This window comes from Populus nigra, chromosome 1, assembly GCF_951802175.1.
Source record: "Populus nigra chromosome 1, ddPopNigr1.1, whole genome shotgun sequence".
Taxonomy (NCBI): domain Eukaryota; kingdom Viridiplantae; phylum Streptophyta; class Magnoliopsida; order Malpighiales; family Salicaceae; genus Populus; species Populus nigra.
In genome coordinates this window covers 37,762,425-37,777,635 of record NC_084852.1, presented here as the reverse complement: position 1 = coordinate 37,777,635, position 15,211 = coordinate 37,762,425, and the positions used below count along the sequence as shown (strand labels likewise).

Below are 15,211 nucleotides of genomic sequence, written 5' to 3'. Positions count from 1 at the left end.
TCAGATTTGCCTTGATGATTGCCTCTACATAAGATATTACTAGTTTCAATTATTTGGAGTATTAAATTTATAGTTCCAAACTCGAATGTTACTCGTTACATTTAGTTGTCATCGCAAATTAATATGTATAGAAAATGAAATTTCTAAGAGAAGAATATATTATAAACGGAGTAAAAATACAACAAGAATTTATGTGATGACAATATTAGAACTAGAATCTCTTGGAATTTAATGGTGCTGCTACAGTAATACTTGATAGGGCCTGGTCTCATACTGGGCCTGGTCTGGCCCACAATGTTAGTAAGAATAAAAACAATCAAGTATAGAACAATGCTCGAAGGGAAGTGATTGATGTCTTCTGTCCTTGGAGAAGCAAAGCGAATGGAGAGAGCAATTGAAAGATCAGCGTCATCAGGTGGAAGTGCAAGCGCAAGAGAAGGCACAGCAAAGTCAGTAGTGGCTGATCAGATTTCTCAAGCTGTACAATCGACCTCCAATCTCCTTCACCTTATGCAACAATCCTCTCCTTCCCAGGTTCCTCCATCTTTCCCTTCATACATGCTTATTAAGATTCTCGATGCTTATTGTGCCCCCCCCCCCCCCTCTTCTTTTTTCTTGAATCAATTTCTGTCAACTATTATACATGCTTATTAAGATTCCTGCAGCTGGCTGGAGCGTTTTAATACCTTATGAACTTTGCTTGGTCTCTGTGTTAGCGTGATAGAAGTCATGGAGGTTTGATTTTAAGACAATATATTGAAATTTAATGATATTGATGAGCACTGTGCAAATTGGCCTTGTTCAGTTTTTTATTAAACACTCAGTTTTGAGGGTTTTTGGTTATGTTCATGTAGGACTATTTTGTCAAAAATTGATAGACCGGTGAATGTGTATTTATGTAATCTATGTGATTATGAAGAAGAAAATTTTATGGGGTTATTAGTGTAATTTTCTTACGTTTTGTTAGGAATTACATGTGAGCATTGGCTTGGCGGGATAGATAAGAGCAATGGTGGAATGGGCTTTTCTAGATTTGGATGGGAAGCCAAATACTGCATTTTTAGGCTCTCTGTGCTGGGAGGAAGTGGGTTGAATAGAAAAATGTATAGGATTGCTTGTGTGTACTCGAAAAATGGTGAGGAGAGGGGAATTTCAAATAAATGAGAATAGTCCTTAGCGCTTAACTGTGCTTAGTACTTTCAGAATTCTGCTTCATGCAAACAGAGAAAATGTTTAAGATGAACTTTAAGAGAAAGTAACTCAGGTTCTATTTTGCTGATTACATTCAAATTTGATAACATTTTATAAAGTGTGTTCGGAAGCCTTGAATGTGAAAGAGTGTAAACACTGAAGTTGACATGAGCTAAAGATTTAAATATCTGTAACATAGTTTACGAAAAGAAAGATCAGCTAATGACAGTGGAAAAAGAAGTCTTTGGTTAAAATTATATGATGAATGTCTTTATGAAGAACTTCTTGATGTAGGCTACAATGTTATTTAGTCCATTCATAAAAGCCCAGTTACCTTTCTTTGTTTGAGAAGAAGCAGTTGTGAAGTTTTAAAAGTACTCCAGAATTTGCATATAACATTTAATAGTCTGCCCTTCTATTTGACACGTGGATTTGTTTTGTGAAAGAGTTTCAAGAAACTGGGTTTTCAATTTAGTCATGGTGCCTCGTCATAGCTGGTGTTGAGGCTTCGAAAACAGTGTTCATATAAGTGGGTATTGGTATTTCCCATTCTGTTGAGAGTAAGTGAAGGCTTGTTCGAGGGAGTTGGATTCACTTATTCTTCAAACTTACTTTGTTGACTTCTGTATTTTATGAAATATGCAGCCCTCTTTCTCTAATCCAGTACATGATAACTGTAGTTGCAAATTGTGTTTAGATTTTTTCTTGTCAGTCAGCAAAGATTATCTCATATGATTTAATTGTTGAAGATGGATAGTAGAATCTAATTAGTTATATTTATTATCTGTATCAACATGCATAAACTTGTATCTCTTTTGTCATTTGCAGGCCAAACTAATGAAGCTCCCAAAGAACCTTCTGGCAAAAGCCTCTACAATCAAGAACACTGGACAAGTATGTATTTCTGTCAATAAATGTGAACTTGTGTAGGAAAAGTCAAAGAATTCATTCCTCTTCTCATTGTTTTCTCTATAGTTGAATTATCTGTTTTCTTACCCCTCATTTGTTGAAGGTTTTAGACCAAATGCCTAAGGTGATCTCATCCCTGGATGCACATATGGATAGTGGATTACAAAGGTTGAGTTCATAAATTCTTTCGGCACACTAGATTCGTCTGTGTCCTTATAAAAACAGCAGATAGCGCCCATACATTAATTTGCTTTGTTTGATTGTCCATTGCATCTTCAACTTTTTTATACGTGTCACTGAAACTCTGCAACTGTAAATTGTAAGTGTTTAGCATGTAACTGAATGCGTTTGGTAGTTGAAATTTTATCCATGAGGATTGGTCGATGCATACAGGACACACAACCATCTGAGCAACTCAACAATGCTTTATTTCCTGCTTGGGTCTGGCTATGTGAAGTCTTTGATGCTATAAATATGACATGATAGCTAAAATTGTAAACTTTGGAATTTAAAAAGAGAAACGATTGGAAACTCATTGAGTGATAGGGTTCTTTGATATAGTGAAGGCAATTTTGAAGTTCTATCAAGTTGAGCTCAAAACCATTTTCTTTTGCATATATTTTAAGGCAACATAATGATAATAATGTAGCTATTCTCTGGATGTTTTGGATTGCTGATGTCATTTCATGTTAATAATTTGTAACCGTTTCCTTTCCTCCTATAAATAGAGATCATCTGAATCCATCCATTAGGACCATTACAATCAACTTGAGGATATTTGTTTTTTTTTCTTAATTTTTCCTGTTCCGTTAGCTGATTTAAGTATCAATTTTGCAGTGTTCCTCATCTGAGAACTGCAATCCAGTTACTTGCAAACATGGAGAGCTGCCAGCTTAATACTCTATCCCAAGCTCAGTTCTCTCAACAAGTACAAACCCCCTCATTTTTGTGGCTGTGTGTGATTCCTTTTGCAATTTGCTAATTAATAGCCCATCTACTACTATGTTTAATTGATGACTGCTTTGAATGTCTAAACTGCTAGTAACATGTTTTCATCTCAATTTCCTTCCCCTCTCTCAGGAATCTGAGCCGTCAAGTCAACCTCCGGAGGCAGGTTAATGGACTAAACTTTCACCGTCATTCAGAAGCTTAACAGTACTAGTCATCAGATCATGGCTGGCCAGCCTTCAAAGTCCCAAGCTCGGAGATAGCTATAAGGTCTTAATACACGGTGTCCATGCTTTCAGCCTTGCGGTACATTAAATATGCCCCACTTCGTAGTCTACAGCACATTACATGTCATTATTATTATTCCCATGTCAACGTCCCCAAGCATCTGAAGCACGCTTTTGACGCAAAAAAAATATTCCATACCCTATGTACTTGGAGGAAACCAAGAACATGTCCGTGTCTTTGATTTTTCCTAGGGTCGGGGGAACACGTTTTACATTGAAAGTTGAAAGTTCTAGTGGTCATCTATTTTCTAGCCGTTGATTTAGTTCTCTCTTTCAAACACCCACCCCAGCAGAAGAGTGCAAACTGCTAATACTCTCTGGTATGATACCTAAGCAATCCTTCTGTCTCCATGCTTCCTTGTGTTTTCTGTGACAAAACAGGCCTTATATGCATCCAAGGAGACAAGGACTTTGCTTTGTGCGTTTTTTTCAGATGATTTTAACTGGGCAAGTTGAGGATATTTGTTTTAATTATTTATTTCTTGAACCAAGTGCATTCGACGCGCTGGAAAACTTTCTTCTTGGATCTGATTTAAAGAAAAAAACAGATACAAAAGAAGAAGAAGAAGATAGAACGAAACTTATGATCAATGGATCTTTTTCTCATAATTATGGACAAATCTTATAATAAAAATGACAATAAATATTTTATTTTTAATGCCTATTTATGAGCATATTTTTTAAATCATATTAGGTTTATAAAGTAATTGTTAACATTATCATAAAAGCTATAATTTTATTTGAAAACAATGGAGAAATTAGATAGTAGTTTAAATATCATCTTGATTATTTTATTTATAGTGGATTTCATTCTTAGATTTTTAAAAATAAAGGTAATGTAAAAAGAAAAAATCAGGCTTCAGATCGCATAATACCTTGGAAGTGTAGTTGCAGTTATTTTTCAAAGAGTTTTTTATTTGGAAATGCATCAAAATAATTTTTTTTTAAAAAAATTATTTTTGACATCAACATATAAAATGATTTGAAAATACTAAAAAATATTAATTTAAAGTAAATAAAAAATTTAAATTTTTTTTAAAATACTTTTGAAACGTTAAAATCTAAAAAGATTAAAACCACGTGGACATGCAATGTTATGTTGTCGTGTTTAGTTTTTTTTTAATTTTTTTTCTGGCAGGCGCACGAACTTATGAGTAAAAAATTATTGTTGGAGTTTTTGAATTTTTAAAATTTATTTTCAATTATAAACATATTTAAAAAACATGGTTGGAATTTTATTAAATCAAATAAAAAAAATATCTGAGCTATAATCCTTTTATACTAGCAGGATGAAAAAATCAAATCAATTCCATAAAACTTTTTTATGCAAGAAAAATTCTTTGGCATGAGGATTAGTTTTTTATTTTTTATTTTTTTATAGGCGGAATGTGCCCGACCGACCGGTTTCTTTCTCCTTCTATTTTTGTGCGAGTTTCTTTCTTTTCACTTAACACTCGGTGACTATAACGTTAAATTGAATTTCATAAAACTGATCATTAATTGGCTCCCTAACTTTCCACGTTAATAACGTTTTGTCACAGTACTCCTCTTCGATTTTGTCCCCTTCACACGTGGCAGCATTAACCTTTTCCCACTCTATGATTTTGACTCACTGACTCACCCCCTCCGAAATCCACGTTCGGCAACCATTTTTGACATTATAATAATCGTAATAAATGAATCATGATTATTTCGAAAGTCCAGGTTCAATTAATTTTAAATACAGACATGTATACATAAGCAAGGAAAAACCGGGGTGTCGTTTACGCTTGTGAATCTGTCGCCTCTCTACCTTCTTGCTATAAATTAAATTAAATTAAATAGCAAATAAAGTCAACACGGGATGGAAGTGAGAAAGACAGCCCCCCTCCTCCATCTATTTCAAAGGGCGTTCTCCCCCCCTTCGCCATTCTAAATTATTTTGTCAAATAAAAGCTAAGCCAATCCCTAACCCCTAGATTGTGAAAACAAAAGAAAATGGCTTCTTCATTGGCTGTGCAATCATCTCCTACCCAAACGGCCTCGTTTTTTATGTCCTCCTCGTCTCTGTCTCGTTGCTCTTTTGCACATATAAGTTTGAGTTTCAATGGCCCTCGCACTCGGATTTCTCCTAGGAACACCATTGTAAGCGCAGATAATAATAAAAAAACATCACTCTTTTGTTTTCTATTTTCTTAAGTGTTTGTATATGCATATATAAAACCTATCTATTTTTTAATTAAATATAATATATACATGCTTTATGTTTCAATGAATAATAAACAGTATTCCTATAATGGATGCTCGAAACTGTATTGATAAAATAAGTATATCTAAATCTTTTTATTTCATGGGTAGTTGGTAGGGTACATATATAGCAAAAAGGCGATCAGTGAGCACCCATTGCCATCCTCTTAGCTGGTAAAATTAATGAAACAGAGAGAGACCGTTTCATCCTGTTGAAATTCATAATGATACTATTTTATTTGTTTTTTTGCACGTGTTTAATTTTTCGCCTGTTTTTTGTTTATTTTTTTTCTAATTTAATAATTGAATTTGGGCCCTGTTTCTTTTAGATATTTCGTGAAAACTAGCTCCATTAATGGATAAGGGGGAAAAAGGGAAAGGGTAAATCCGTAGCTATACATAGCTCATATTGATTTCTTATTGCTTTCTGCAGACAGAGCACTAGGAGATGGGAACTAAATTATGTTTTATGGTAGTAGCTTTGTAGCAAATGTGCATGTAAAGTGTCTTTGTGGAGGATGACAAAGGAGTTGCGAAGTTGTGTTTCTTACTGATTCTAAGTTATTTATTATTGTGCCAGAAATGCGATATTTCTCAACCATTGAATTTTGGGAACGGGAAGCCTACTATTCCTGTCCTTAACGATCGGACCTTGCCTAAGTTCTTGGAATCTGATCGAGTGGAGAAAACTGTTAGCAGAAATAATATCAGGCTGAAGTTGTTTTCTGGCACAGCAAATCCTTCTCTATCTCAGGTAGCTATTTAGTTCTAGATAGTCATGCACAGAAGAATTATATTTATATTGCTTTATTATTGGTGGTTACTTCTGTTAGTAAAACTGGTGGAATACTAAGACTTTGCTTGTATAAAAATCTCATCATGTTATAAATCGTAATAAATGCTACTCCCTGTGCTGGAATCTTGTAAGATGTTCATTGGATTTAGTTCTTCACGTGTAAAGCTGTCACTTCCCTCTTTGCCTTTGATTAAAAGATTATTCTCCAAAATCAAATTGAGATTCTTTTTGGTGTTATTTGATGTGTGGTTTGGTTAGATACTCTGAGAAACTCTGAAAAAATATATTTCTTAAGTGACATGGTTTTCTATGCGATTGGAATTCCTACCTGGTAACGGTTTGTCATTCGTCCCCAGGAAATTGCTAGGTATATGGGCCTAGAACTGGGAAAGATCAACATAAAGCGATTTGCAGATGGGGAAATATATGTTCAGCTGCAAGAGAGTGTTAGAGGATGCGATGTTTTTCTACTGCAGCCCACCTGTCCTCCAGCAAATGAGAATCTCATGGAACTTCTGATAATGATTGATGCTTGTCGGAGAGCATCAGCCAAGAACATCACTGCTGTGATCCCATACTTTGGATATGCCAGAGCAGATCGAAAGGCAAGTTTTATGGTTTGGTTTACATAGAGAGCAATATTTCCAATCATTACCAGGAATTCTCGCAAAAGCTTGGTCATGTAAATTAACTATTTGACGGGCTGCTATTTAAGTGTTCACACCAGTAATGCATCAACCTGGTTAGATGAGTAAGTACTTCAATTGCCTTTCTTTCAAGAAGAAAAAATCGATGCTAGATAAGTTGTCTATATAAAATGGAACATCATTATCTCAAGGATGGGTTTAGGTTTCGAACACATCTGTTTCATCTTTGTGCTCTACTTCAATACAGTTTGAATTTGGTTGTAGGCAACATTTGGTATGATTGGTGCCTTTAATTGTTTTATCATGACTATGTAAGAATTAAACTATGATATTCTTCTTGTGTATGCATTTACCTTTTTTTTTTTTTGGGCAGACTCAAGGTCGTGAATCCATTGCAGCCAAACTTGTTGCAAACCTTATCACAGAAGCAGGTGCAAACCGCATTCTTGCCTGTGATCTTCATTCAGGGCAATCTATGGGTTACTTCGATATTCCTGTGGACCATGTGTATGGTCAGGTAATTACTCTATAGTTTTTAGTTGTTGACCTTATCCAAATTTTCACCAACTTCTTTTTCACTACTTCTTCTGTGACTCTAGCCTGTGATTCTGGATTATCTTGCTAGCAAGACAATTTATACCAGTGATTTGGTAGTGGTTTCACCTGATGTTGGTGGAGTTGCAAGAGCACGGGCTTTTGCAAAAAAACTGTCGGATGCTCCTTTAGCTATAGTGGACAAAAGGCGTCATGGACACAATGTTGCTGAGGTAATCTCCTGACCAAGTCACTGCTGAGTGCTGACAGTATTTTCTTTATTTATATCTTGATTCCTGCACTGCACTATTAGGTAAGCTGTTTATTTTTTTTTTTTTATTATTATTATTATTATCTTTGCATCCAAATAAAGTTTTCAACTTCGCTATCTCACTTGAAAGACTATCTATTAATTCTGCTACTTCTCTTATTAGCTATGACATTTTCTTACTGCATGTACATGCTTCTCTTTTAAATGCCAATTTCATTAGCAGATATTGAGTGTGGCCTATTGTAGAGTTTAGATTCTTTTGTTTAAGCGCAATAACTAGTAAGGGAAGTTCCCTCTGTTTCATTATTTTTTCTGGTTTGTTATCTTCTTCACAATCTCAGAACTATGATTAATCTGATGCTGCAGGTTATGAACCTTATCGGTGACGTCAAAGGAAAGGTTGCAGTTATGGTAGATGACATGATTGACACTGCTGGTGAGTAATCTTGATGTCAAATTCCAATCCAAGACAAAGGGGATAAGTGCAATTTTACTTGGTTTATGATTTGGTGATTTTTCAAAAAAAGTTTTTGTAGATGATTGTATCCAATTCCTTTTAAAATTTATTAATATTTAACCAAAACAATTGATTATACGCTGTAGGTACAATTGCAAAAGGAGCGGCTCTCTTACATGAAGAGGGGGCCAGAGAAGTTTATGCATGCTGCACTCATGCTGTTTTCAGGTACTCATTTCATTTACAGTATCTGATTAACTTCTTCATGGTGTGTATAATAATTTCTACTTTTCCCACATATAACCAAGTGCAGTTTCTTGGTTTACCTAGAGAAACGTATCATAAGCATAAATTTATGACTGTTCATTAAGTACAAAATGTTCAATCCACTAGATAGGTACTGTTAGTTTAATGTCCCAAGTGAAATGTTCAAGACAGCAGTGTTTTTTCCTCTTCCTTTTCTGTGTGCCTTGCAGCATTTTATTTCAAGATGTGAACTTGCCAGAAAACATTTTGATTTTCCAGCTCAAAGTTCTGGATTTGTATGGACTTAGCATCCTGTATTTTCAAAAAATCACATTAGTTTTTACAATGTGGTTTCCGGCATGGCTCTATGTGGTTTTGGAAAGTCGGAACTCACTATCTACACTGACCATCTCATTCATATTTGTGTTGACATTTTTACCCTTTTTCTTGGAAGTCCTCCTGCAATTGAGAGGTTGTCGAGTGGCCTGTTTCAAGAGGTGATCATTACAAACACAATTCCAGTGGCGGAGAAGAACCACTTCCCCCAGTTGACTGTGCTTTCTGTAGCAAGTCTGTTGGGCGAGACAATTTGGCGTGTTCATGATGACTGTTCTGTAAGTAGCATTTTTCAATAGCGAAGGAATATCCATTGTTGGTAGACCCTTTTAGTTCAAACAGGGATTCCCTGGCAAGATGGCGATAAAATCTTTCAGAGTACAAGAAAATCAATACATGGGATGTGTATTTTTTATGATGTTTGCAGGCAAAATTTTGGTTGTCGTGCATACGAACCTCTACATTAGTCTCATTTAATAAATACATAGATTTTGGCTAATTCTTGTTCTTAAGCCTTCTAACATATATTTGGATTTATTCAGGTCTTCTAGCTGTACTCTTTTCATGAATTTGTGAATGTATTTATTGTTTTTGGTCGTTAAAAAACTTGTCCATGTCAACTGGGATTCAATAAAAAGAATGCATAATTCCGTGGGCTTCTGCTAAGAAATTCTTAGAGTTGCTGGGTTTTGGGCAAAAAAATGGTTTGAAAGGATTACAGGAAGAAAAAATCCAGGATAAGCAACCAAGTCTATTCCATGCTTCTAGTTTTATGGATGTTTGCATCTAATATAAATTGGGAGTATGTTTTATATGCAACATTTCATGGGCATGGGTTTTTTTTTTAAGGTTTTTTTAATTTTCTTCTATTTCTTTTAGGTGCTTTTAATGCTTTTAGTATTTTTGTTCGTAATAGCATTAGCATCCGAAATATGATGAAAGAGGAGAGAGGCCATGAACATAAAACGGCCCAATATATAAAAATACATAATCCATCCCATATTTAACATGTTATTGGTGTCATTCCTATTTTATTGTGGATGAAGCCAAAGCAAATAAACTAATGGGTTCCATTTGGGGAAACCTAAATTTAATCCCAAATCTACATATCCATTCTTATTTTATCACTTTAATTCTATATATTTCCTGCATTGTTTTATAAAAAAAAAACTTGATAATTTGAGACTATTGTATATATTTATTAATAATACTCTAAAACACATGAGAAAGTACTCTAACTTTCTTCACATGGTTTTTTTTTTTTTTTTATCAAAATTATTTTTTTTATTTTTAAAATTATCTTTGTCAATTTTATTTTATTTTTACTTTTAAACTGGTTGAGAATTTAGTTTTATAATTTTTTTTAAACATTGTCGATTGTTACATTGTTTCTCCACATAATTTTTGCATAATTTTTGCTTTGCTATAGTGTTTTTCCAAATGTTTTTTTTTAAATTATATTTGTTAAATTTATTTTTTTTAATATTTAGATGGTTAATAATTTAGCTTTGTAGTTTTTTTCTTTAAAATATTTTGGATTGCTACAATATTTCCTCATATGATTTTTATGTTTTTTTATGATTTTCTTCAAAATTATCCTTGTTGATTTTATTTTTTTAATATTTGAGTTGGTTAAGAATTACAACTGTAATTTTCCTCACAAAACATTATAAATTGCTATAGTGTTTCTCTACATGGATCTTTTTTCTTTTTTCTTTTTTTTTTCTTTTTATAATTTTTTTTATATTAATTTTTTCAAAATTGTCTTTGTTGCTTCTATTTTTCTAATATTAAGCTAGTTGAGAATTTTGCTTTGTATTTTTTAAAAAATAAACATTGTGGATTACTACGGTCATTCCCCACATATTTTTTTTATTATGAGTATTTTAAAATTGTCTTTGTCAATTTTATTTTTTTAATTTTGAGCTGGTTGAGAATTATAATTGTATATTTCCACATGAAACACTATAGATTGCTACAGTGTTTCCCTGCATGATTTTTTTCATTTTGTTTTTTTTATGTTTTTTTTCTAAAATTATTTTTGTAGTTTTTTCTTGAAAACATTGTAGATTGTAACACTCTTTCTCCGTATAATTTTTTTATACTTTTTTTTTTATAAGTCTACAACAACGCACAAACATGTCACAAATTCATGGCAGCCCGCTAGCATGACATCTGGTTATATATTGAAATGGTGCTGATTAAAGGAAAAATTGACCAACAAGTTATATACAAAATATCAATTTGAAATTCTTTTTGGACGAAAATGTTGTTGGATCTAATTAAGAAATATTAGAAAAATCGAGAGAAAATAAATGAAATTTATAGTTAAAGCTAAAGTATATAGTTAAAGGATTAAATTGAGGTTTCCATTTACATTTTATTTTACCAGTTTTATTTGGTGAACAAACTAGTTTGATTCATTGTGCCACGGAACTGGGTGAAATATTTTTTTCTTAACATAAATAAAGGATGCGAGCTTTGTTAATGTTTTTATAGTTAATGTGTTATTACACAATAATAATTATGTTGATTTCAACAAAAAATTAATATGAAAACTGAATAAAAACAATACTTTTTTTAAAAAAATCAAATATTTATTTCAATTTAAAATTAAATTTCTAAAGTTTTCATTGTTTAAATTAATAAGATTAAATTTTATTTTGTCTTTAAATGGCAACTCTACTTGAAACATATTTTTAATCACGAATAACTTCTTATAAAATCAATCAAAATAAAATATAATTTTAAGTAATTTAATATTAAATAATTAAATTGTAAATAAATAAAAAAAAATAATGTGGCCCAAAGTGGATTTTTTTCTTTCCTTTATATTTTATTTTTATTGTTTTTTTAATATTTTTTATCTCATATTAACTCGTGTGTTCATAATTTTAAATATTTTTTTAAAAATTAATTTTACAAAATCAAATTATAATTATTAAATGCCAGTAAAAGAACCAAAAAAAAAAAGTGAGGTTAATGTTTATTATATGACCACAATTCTTTTGATGTTTTTTATAATTTATAATAATTGAGTTTACATATAATTTAGTCACGTACTGTCACGTGACATGAGGAATTAGGGTTTGTCTTTCCTTTTGTTTTCGGCTTCTTCAGCAACCTGTTCTATCTATAAATACACTCAATATATCCCCCAACCACTACCCCGTCGCTGTTTTTCCTTCAGCACTATTTCACTTTCCAAAGTCAATTAGATCTCTATGTTTCTTTGCTGTCCTTTTTGAAAGCTCCACGTTTTTCTGCTCCTCATTCTATCTGTGTTTTTTATTTCGTAGTTTTTAAAAATCATGCTGTGATGAAATTCTGTGTTCCGGAGACGATCTCAGATGAGGTTGTCTTTGACGGCTGCACAAACCTCTAAGAAGTTCTGAGCTTACCCTTTTGTGTATATTTACATATGTGTTTTTGATTTGTTGATGATAGAAAGCGAGGTGAAGATAGAAATTCATGTCTGTCAATCCACTGACTTAGTAACTGTGTGATGTTATCTTGAATCCCGACAGGTTCTGATCGCTTTCTATCTTTTTAATAATCTCAATAACCTTCTCATATTTATCTTGATAGACTTCTACATTGTTCGTATAACAATGGGTTTTGTTTTGTGAGAGACTAAAGTTGGAGTCTTGTCATGTTTTTGTTTCTGAAGTTCCTTGTTTTGGGGCATATGATGAATCTCATGTTTTAATGGGTAATTTGCGTCTGAATATTTCTTGATGCTATACACCTTGGAGACCTGATGCCTTTCTCTCCACTTCCCTTTTATTTCTTCTCAAACTCCTGAACGACATTTAGATGTTATCAGTTGGTTTTTAATATATACGATGATCAATTTGAAAAAATAAAAATATTATTTTAAAATATTTTAAAAAAACTATCTTTACCACAATACTAAACGGGTCTTAATTAGGTGATTTTAGAGTTTCGAGTTCTTGGCAGGTTTCTTATTTATTGTCAATTTGTGTAATGAAGCTTTTCTTTATTTGGGGGCAGATGCATCATGTGTTTTAATGAGTAATTTTCATCTGAATATCGTTGATGCTGTAACACCTTGGAGACCTGATGCCCTTATGTCTATTGTTCATGTCGATTCTTCCGTTCTCATTTGATTTATTATGCTTTATTGCTTTGATGAATCAGTGTGTACCCATTGCGAACAACTGGTTGTTTCCACCATCACTGAATTGGAGCTGCCAAATTGTACAATCATATTGTGTCAACAATTTTATTGTTCTTATGGTTAATCATGGGGGTAAAAATGAGGTTAGAATGTTAATTAATTAGGGCAAAGCTGCACTGTAATGTTCATACGGACAGGTTCTGATTACTATATAATTCCTCAAGCTTGTTGGAGCGTGATTGCAAGTATAAATGTCATTATGCAGTTAATAATGCCGGGCATGGGCTAAACTGAATATGTTATTAGAAGCAATCTTCAAATCATTAGATGGCATGGTGCTGAAGTTAAGAGAACCAAAAAAAAGAAAGAGCCTGGTGCTGGAGTGACCACATGTGAACTGTTGGCGTCTAAATTGACTGGGAAGAGTTTGTATTTCAGAATCCCAGTAGAAGATGGTGATTATGTATGGTAGAAGTGTGATCTGAGCTATGCCTTTGCATGATTTGTATTGATTTGAAAATATGAAACATATTAATCTTGAAAATATTTTGACTTGGAAGCGATTTTTAACCATTTCTAATGTTGTAGAAATGATGTCTTGTTACATGAGATGGTCTGCAGCTCTTTAATTTTTAAGCGAGAGTATGCAAAGGTCCATCATGTCAAACAGAAGACGTCCAAAGCAGTTCAGGGTTTGAAGCTACCTCAAGAAAAACTGACTAGTAGATCAAGAATGTTGTCCCAGGTTTAGGGTTTTCCTTTGCATAATTTTTATACTAAAAAAATTTCTGGGTTTTAGATCTGAATGGAATGAAGCTGGGAAGGCCTCCAGCGACCCTATCTATCACCGGAAAGCAGAGTTTCTAAATAAAACTTATCTTGCAAAACTATTTTACTCCCCCAATTTCATGTGACCCAGGAAGCCTCTACCAACAAGTTTGCTTGTAATAACAAGCCTAATGTATTCCGCTCCCTTCTCCTTAACAAGTTCTGGCAAAGGTCCTGCCATGGCCTCCATAATTGGACTGAATGAAAGTCATTCTTTTTCTGAGTTCGCAACAGCTCTGTGCCTCTATGATCTCATATTCCTCATTCATCGTTATCTGCTTACAAATGACCTATTAGAGTGCAAAATATTCATTTATATAACATGGCAACCATTTACCATTTTTCTTGATTTGTGAACCCTGCACTTCACTTTCTTGAAGTAACAAGGTCAATCCAGTTGCATCAGAGAGCGTTGTGTGAGACGCGTCACCTTTTTTGCCTGCTCACAAGGTGGGTGATAATTCATTCTTATCCCTTGTACATCTTATTTATATAGTTTTGCAGGCTCGTCTGAATCAACTCCCAAGTTCACCGCCATCGATCTCAGCAAAGATAGGGCAGCTCTTTGTAGTTCTGATGAATACTTGTCCAAGGAGGCTCTTGTTCATTCAACCACCAAGTCATAAATCCGTCAGTTGCAGAAAAATATTCTTTAGGTGGCTCATATATGTCATGTAGATTTTAAATTAAATAATAATTCAGGTTTAGAGTCTATTGAATTTTAGTAGTGAGTGAAGCAATCTATAACGGATAGAAGTGTAAAAGTTAAGTTATATATAAAGCATCTCTAGTCTGGCAAAAAGAAGATTAACAATAAAAATACTGTGCCTTCTATCCACACGTATTGATCATAAAGCTTGACATATATATATTAGAACTCTTTATTTTTTACAACAAATTTTTGTTTGAACAATTGCTTCAATAGTTAATCAATACTGAGGTATATATCCAATTAATTTTCCATTGCATTTATACGCTTAGCCTATTAAGATTATCTTACATGATCAGTACTGCTCCATATCTTATATATCAGGTGTTCAATATGCTAACGTTTTGCTTTGTTTTCACTGAAAATATATGTTTAGGGTGTGGATGAAGATAGTTACAGGTAAAAAACAGGTCTAGGCGTGTATTGTCTAAGATACAAGCACGTTGAGTTCAGTGTGGTATGCAGAGTCCACAGAGATGCACGCCATGCACGAAGGTTGCCGGGCAAGACGCCTGCAGCAGCTGGAGATCCACTATTTTAATATTACTTTGAAAAAATCGATTGCCTACCAAGGAATTATGCAAACGGGCAAGATAGCGAATCGTATTAATTATCCATGCTCTTGACCGAACCAGGAATGAAAGAACAATTATCTTTGTTTAGAATATGGCATGGCTTTTAAGTG

At 33.3% G+C, this 15,211-nt stretch overlaps 2 protein-coding genes and 4 non-coding genes across 7 annotated transcripts; all 6 read left to right on the top strand.

Annotated features, from left to right (window-relative positions):
- The first annotated feature begins 324 nt into the window (after positions 1–324).
- Positions 325–3,575, top strand: LOC133693980 (tobamovirus multiplication protein 2B). 2 transcript variants are annotated; one of them, XM_062115377.1, is made up of 5 exons: positions 325–534; positions 2,020–2,085; positions 2,204–2,268; positions 2,938–3,054; positions 3,181–3,575. In XM_062115377.1, exons 1-5 carry the CDS (start codon positions 352–354, stop codon positions 3,251–3,253), a joined length of 504 nt encoding a protein of 167 aa, XP_061971361.1. In that variant the 5' UTR covers positions 325–351; the 3' UTR covers positions 3,254–3,575. The 2 variants fall into 2 exon arrangements, with proteins under 2 accessions (XP_061971361.1, XP_061971369.1); XM_062115385.1 differs by having other exon boundaries at positions 326–534; positions 2,938–3,028.
- A 1,606-nt stretch (positions 3,576–5,181) lies between these two features.
- On the top strand, positions 5,182–9,347 carry LOC133700372 (ribose-phosphate pyrophosphokinase 1-like). Its single transcript, XM_062123880.1, has 8 exons — positions 5,182–5,459; positions 6,142–6,315; positions 6,714–6,962; positions 7,378–7,521; positions 7,604–7,771; positions 8,176–8,245; positions 8,413–8,494; positions 8,967–9,347. Exons 1-8 carry the CDS (start codon positions 5,313–5,315, stop codon positions 9,145–9,147), a joined length of 1,215 nt encoding a protein of 404 aa, XP_061979864.1. The 5' UTR covers positions 5,182–5,312; the 3' UTR covers positions 9,148–9,347.
- A 2,812-nt stretch (positions 9,348–12,159) lies between these two features.
- On the top strand, positions 12,160–12,247 carry LOC133681202 (small nucleolar RNA U61). The gene has a single exon (XR_009836452.1). It is a non-coding gene; the product is annotated as a small nucleolar RNA U61 (small nucleolar RNA).
- A 51-nt stretch (positions 12,248–12,298) lies between these two features.
- Positions 12,299–12,386, top strand: LOC133681207 (small nucleolar RNA snoR14). Its single transcript, XR_009836457.1, has one exon. It is a non-coding gene; the product is annotated as a small nucleolar RNA snoR14 (small nucleolar RNA).
- Positions 12,387–12,527: 141 nt separating this feature from the next.
- LOC133681261 (small nucleolar RNA Z101) lies at positions 12,528–12,617 on the top strand. Its single transcript, XR_009836494.1, has one exon. It is a non-coding gene; the product is annotated as a small nucleolar RNA Z101 (small nucleolar RNA).
- A 236-nt stretch (positions 12,618–12,853) lies between these two features.
- LOC133681262 (small nucleolar RNA Z101) lies at positions 12,854–12,940 on the top strand. Its single transcript, XR_009836495.1, has one exon. It is a non-coding gene; the product is annotated as a small nucleolar RNA Z101 (small nucleolar RNA).
- Positions 12,941–15,211: the final 2,271 nt, after the last annotated feature.

Bases quoted from the DNA above. Each gene is read 5' to 3' on its own strand.
- LOC133693980 (XM_062115377.1), top strand. From the start codon at position 352: ATGTCTTCTGTCCTTGGAGAAGCAAAGCGAATGGAGAGAGCAATTGAA. The intron at 2,269-2,937 runs GTTGAGTTCATA...TCAATTTTGCAG, and splicing joins ATGGATAGTGGATTACAAAG to TGTTCCTCATCTGAGAACTG. The intron at 3,055-3,180 runs GTGTGTGATTCC...CCCCTCTCTCAG, and splicing joins ACCCCCTCATTTTTGTGGCT to GAATCTGAGCCGTCAAGTCA.
- LOC133700372 (XM_062123880.1), top strand. From the start codon at position 5,313: ATGGCTTCTTCATTGGCTGTGCAATCATCTCCTACCCAAACGGCCTCG. The intron at 6,316-6,713 runs GTAGCTATTTAG...ATTCGTCCCCAG, and splicing joins CAAATCCTTCTCTATCTCAG to GAAATTGCTAGGTATATGGG. The intron at 6,963-7,377 runs GCAAGTTTTATG...TTTTTTGGGCAG, and splicing joins ATGCCAGAGCAGATCGAAAG to ACTCAAGGTCGTGAATCCAT.